The sequence below is a fragment of the Montipora capricornis genome, chromosome 11 (assembly GCF_036669925.1).
Source record: "Montipora capricornis isolate CH-2021 chromosome 11, ASM3666992v2, whole genome shotgun sequence".
Classification (NCBI taxonomy): Eukaryota; Metazoa; Cnidaria; class Anthozoa; order Scleractinia; family Acroporidae; genus Montipora; species Montipora capricornis.
In genome coordinates, this window is record NC_090893.1 from 12,508,421 (window position 1) to 12,513,420 (window position 5,000).

The window sequence follows — 5,000 nt, forward strand, 5'->3', positions numbered from 1 at the left end:
ATAAACCATGGGCATTTGAACTTTTGAAGAATGGGTAGATCGAATTCCCTCCCCCTCAGGCCAAAATGGTGTTCAAATGCCCTACCCCATCGTCGGATTTGTCTGTAAAACCCTACTAAAGAACAATCATTGTTGGCCCTGTCATCTTTAAGAAAATTTGTGTATAAACGTGCCAATACATGTTTTGTGACCCTTAATATGATGATGCTGTCATTACCAGACTTTAGGTACTACAAAAACACAACTCTAACATTGAAACTATTAAAAGTGACTTTATATTTCATTAATTAAGTCCGACAATGTCAATAAGCAAGTGTAAGCTGCTCTGGCAAAGGTTGTTTAACAAGGGTACAGTATACTTATCAACAACAGAGCCTAGAGTGTTTACGACTGCATGTATTTTAAATTGTTCAGTGTCAGTTGATTACCTCTAACAGAAACGTACAGCTTTAACAATGAAACAGAGCTGTGAAAACCTGCCATATTATATTCACTCTATAGTATGACAAAGACAAATTATGCAGCCAAAAATTAATTCCTTTGAAGGCAACTTTTGAAGACCTTTTTTTGTAACCCAATCGCTTACATTATCTCTTCCTGTAAACTCATCCATCTCGTCCAACACGTGATTAAATCTGTTAGCGACTTCGGCACCTGAAAAAAATCATTTGAAACCTGACGCTTCTGGTTCAATTTTCCCCATTCCACCAAGGCAAAGGTCAAATTCCCCACCCTGGGTAACCTAACCCTAACCTGTCAAATTCCTGGGGTTTGCCCAAGCTGGGGGTGGAATGTTGAAGCTTCAATTTGATCGGCACATATGTTTTTCATATTTTGTGGCCACTGGCGTACTAGCGTATAATTGTGGTGTCTGGTGTAAAGCAATGACGGGTCTGCCCAGTTAGGTGGAAAAAAATTGATAAGAAGATCATTTTCTGTTTCTTACAGTAGAGGTGATCTATATTCATTGTACTTGTTTATTCCAAGGTGGCCATTCTACCATAACACCTTGTTTAATGTTTTAAGGGTTGATGAATGAAGATGTTTGAATACATCAAATGAAGTGACAGAGATCAGAGATCCTGGGGCATAATTATAATATTATTTCTCTAGTATTCCATTAGGGATATTCACGAGTAATTGCATTACAAACAGGAAACACAGGAAACTGTGGCTTGTCAGTGGGATACAAGACACACACACACTCTGATGATACCTAGTATACTTCTGGTTGTTTTGTCAAAAGATCAGTCAATAATTTTCCCTGCTAGCAGAGGCCTCTTTTCTTTTGTGTTCACTCAGCTGACAAGTATGGAAAAAGAGACCTCTGCCATGGGTCAAAACTCACTGTGTTGGGCATGGGCGGTGGTTACTTAGCGATCAAATCATCATGTGATACTTCACATTGTGTGGGCTCAAATTATAGTCAGCAAACATATCATGGGGCATGCGGTTTGAAGAGTGCCGTCCAAGGTTGTGGACAGCAGTAGGATCAAAATGAGTTTCAATCCATGGCAGAGGGCTCCTTTCCCGTACAATGCAAAAAGAAAAGAGACCTTTGCTAGGCTGCTTAGGACAATACTCACCTGGACAATCTAAAAAACTTTCTAATTTTCTGCTCTTTAAGAAAATGGAAATGATTTTCTCTCTTAGTGCTGCATACATGCAATAAATTTATGACAAAATCAACTTTGTTAGATAATGAATGCTCAACCAGTGTGACTCCCAAAGTTTAATTAGATGGCCACCTTGCCACCCTGTCCCTTTTTGTCTTCTGAATTCAGAGTCTCATTGCTAGTAACTTGTTTTCTGATTCCTATAGTTGGGCAGCAACAGACCATAATTAGATTCAGCTTTAGTAGCTGTTTGCCATAATATTATTAGTCAATTACAAGGATATTGGGCCCTATCTAAAAGGATGTGGATTAATTCAAACTGCTCCATTTATCCTTTAAACGGGATCTCTAAGTAATTCCTCAATCCTGTACCATCTAGCTACATGTACTTTTCAACTGTGAAGCCATATTTTGAGTAAGCCAAAAACCTGATCCCCTTACAGCCTTTTTTTTGTGTCAGGTCTCTTCCTCTGTTAAATAATCTTCCACAACTTATGCCGAACAAAATGCTAAATGCTTCAATAGTTTTGGCATAATTTTAATTTTCCCCTAAAAACTGTTCCTTACTGAACTGTTACCGTTTTCTTTTCCAAGGCAGTTGGTCCCATCCAGCTCTGACTAATTTTCCCCCTCTTTTTTTCATGTTAATTTGTTTTTCTTGGACATGGCAATCAAGTGAAGGTAAGGTTGCATTATTATGTAATGTCGAATCTTGTAAAAGGTTACATTTTAATATAGGTAAATGGGATTAGAGAATAAGAGGCTGGACACCTAAAATAATCATTTTTTTTCCCTGGTTCAACTAAAATCCTTGCAAGTATGCCATATTTATTTCTCATTAACCCCATTCACCTCAGGATGCCCTCAGTTGATGAGTAAAATCAAGTTTAGACAATAAGCTTAACCTCTGCCATTTCAGAACTTGCTCGATATTGTGGTTCACAAAATTTCTGGTTACATGAAAGATATTATGCATCGTCAAATGGGAACTTGGAAAAAACCCAAGCCCCAGATGGTATTTTATCCCATGACCCTCTAACCACTGGGCTACGGGAGACTCTGTGGTGAGCAAGGGTAAAATGTGGGTATAGACTACGACTGCATCATGCAGTCACATAGTCTAATTTTTAACCATATATGACTCTTAACTCCATCGTACAGTCTCATTAAGGCACATCGGAGGTAACAAACACCTCACTATCTGCATCACATGGTCACATTAAGGCATATCACAGATGCAACCAACCAACCACCCAAGAGAGTAATGTGAGAAATACATGAAAGATATTAAGCATCATCTGGGAACTTGGAAAAATCCGAGCCCCAGATCGGATTTGAACCCACGACCCTCTGTGATCTAGTACAGATGCTCTAACCACTGAGCTACTGGATACTATGTGGTGAGCAAGGCTAAAATGTGGGTATGGACTATGACTGCATCCCACGACCACGTAGTCTAATTTTTAACCACATATGACTCTTAACTGCATTGCGCAGTTACATTAAGGCATATCGGCGATAATACCTTGCTAACTGCATCACATAGTCACATTAAGGCATACATGTATCTGCATGGTTGGTTGTGACTGCATGATGCAGTCGTAATAATACCCACATTAATTTTCACCCTTGCTCACCACTGAGTCTCCAGTAGCTCAGTGCTTAGAGCATTCATACTAGATCACGGAGGGTTGTGAGTTCAAATCCCATCTGGGGCTCAGGTTTTTTCTGAGTTCCCATTTGACGATTCATAATATCTTTCATTTATTTCTCACAATCTTCTGGCTCAAATATTTAGAGTGCCTATCACCTCAACAAACTTTTGCACTTTGTTTATTCTCCAAAATCGTCTCAAATACGTTGTGTTGTTTATACATGTAGAACCTTTAGATTGCAAATTCACTTTTTTACTGGCTTTGAAAGACAGGAAAAGTAATTTGGTCCATAACCGAGTGATGATGGAGAATGGGTTTGATAGTGGGTTGACGTCACAGCCTGCTTTGCACCGTGATACAATAGTTCTTTGAAAACGGCCATGCAAATAAATCTGTGATGTCAACCGGGGATCAAACACATTCCCCTCCACTGCTCGGTTATTGATCTAAGTTTGACCACTTTTGCGGTCTTTCAAAGTGAATAAAAAAGTGAATTTTCAATAAAAAGATTCCAAAAACTACTGTACATGATATATTTGAGACAATTTCAGAGAATACATTTTGTGGAAACGTTTGTTGAGGTGATGGGCACTTTAAGGAAATGTAGAGTATTTACTGTAATTCTCTTTTGCTTCATTTGGCTTGATGACAAAATGCAATGATTGATCTCATGTTATGAACTCAGTCCATTTACATCTTCATATTTTCCAAGCATTATAAACTGTTAGCACATTTACATTTTTAGTCTTGTCATCTTTACTGCGCTGGTAATTCGTGGATAGAATGCTTTAAAGATTTTTCCAGTGAGGTTTTTGAGTTTTGTACAATTTTAATAGGTCATGCACTTATAACTAAATTGCACAAGTACACAATGTACCTCCTCTCCTCATGGTAAAATCCTTTTTGTCCATTTTTTGGCAACTCTTAACAATATTGCTTTACAGGTCATTATTCTGAGTCAGACCCTGCTTTTCATTCCTGTCAAAGACCTGTTGGGCATTAGACAGTTTCCCCTTTTTTTTTCTTGTAAAGTTCAATCAAATACCTGCATGTAGTTTTGATAACTTTCATAATAATTTTATTTAAACCTTGCAGGCAACAATGCCAGTATTTACAGTTATTCTGTCAAGATTTGTTTTAGGAGAATCTCAAACAAAAGAGGTGAGCAACATTGTTTTTTTATGCAATGGGTTACATGTACGTAAATGTTGTCTTTAATTAATCTACATGTAGGGTAGTTTTAGTTCTTATCATTGCAAGCTTGCATGAACAATAATCAATTTACGAAGTTGAAATTTCAATCTGTATGGCTTAAATCGTTTATTAACCCTAAGCTTCAAAGAGTGAAACTTAGGGCAGGCACTTAATAAATGCAACTAGTATTACGACCAAAAGCAAGAGGGTGAAAGATTAAACTATATCACAATGCAGTCCACTACGATAAATGTTACACAAGGTAAATGTTTTGTTTTCATTACACGCACTTTTAATATTCTGTTCTCACTACACGCACTTAATGAGTTCCAGTTGAATGACTGCGTGTAAAATTACACGCAGTATCACGTCTACCGAGTCAAAATTACACGTGTGTAATTACAGGCATTTTCGCGTGTTTGCATGTAAGGTGCGTGGACACGCACTTTACGCGCATGTAATGCTGCAATCCCTTTGACTGGTACTGTAGGTGTCACAGGTTTGGGGTTAGGGTTAGGGATGTCGTAGTGCACCC

The 5,000-nt window shown here is 38.1% G+C and overlaps 1 protein-coding gene across 2 annotated transcripts in view; it reads left to right on the top strand.

Moving 5' to 3' along the window:
* The window catches only part of LOC138023590 (solute carrier family 35 member E1-like), a 12,493-nt gene that overhangs the window by 682 nt on the left and 6,811 nt on the right, over positions 1-5,000 (top strand). Inside the window, exons 2-3 of one of the 2 annotated variants that reach the window (XM_068870614.1) lie at positions 2,293-2,297; positions 4,367-4,432. In XM_068870614.1, the coding sequence (XP_068726715.1) occupies positions 2,293-2,297; positions 4,367-4,432 (71 nt within the window). The remainder of the gene's footprint in view (positions 1-2,292; positions 2,298-4,366; positions 4,433-5,000) is intronic. The other variant, XM_068870613.1, reaches the window with a different exon arrangement.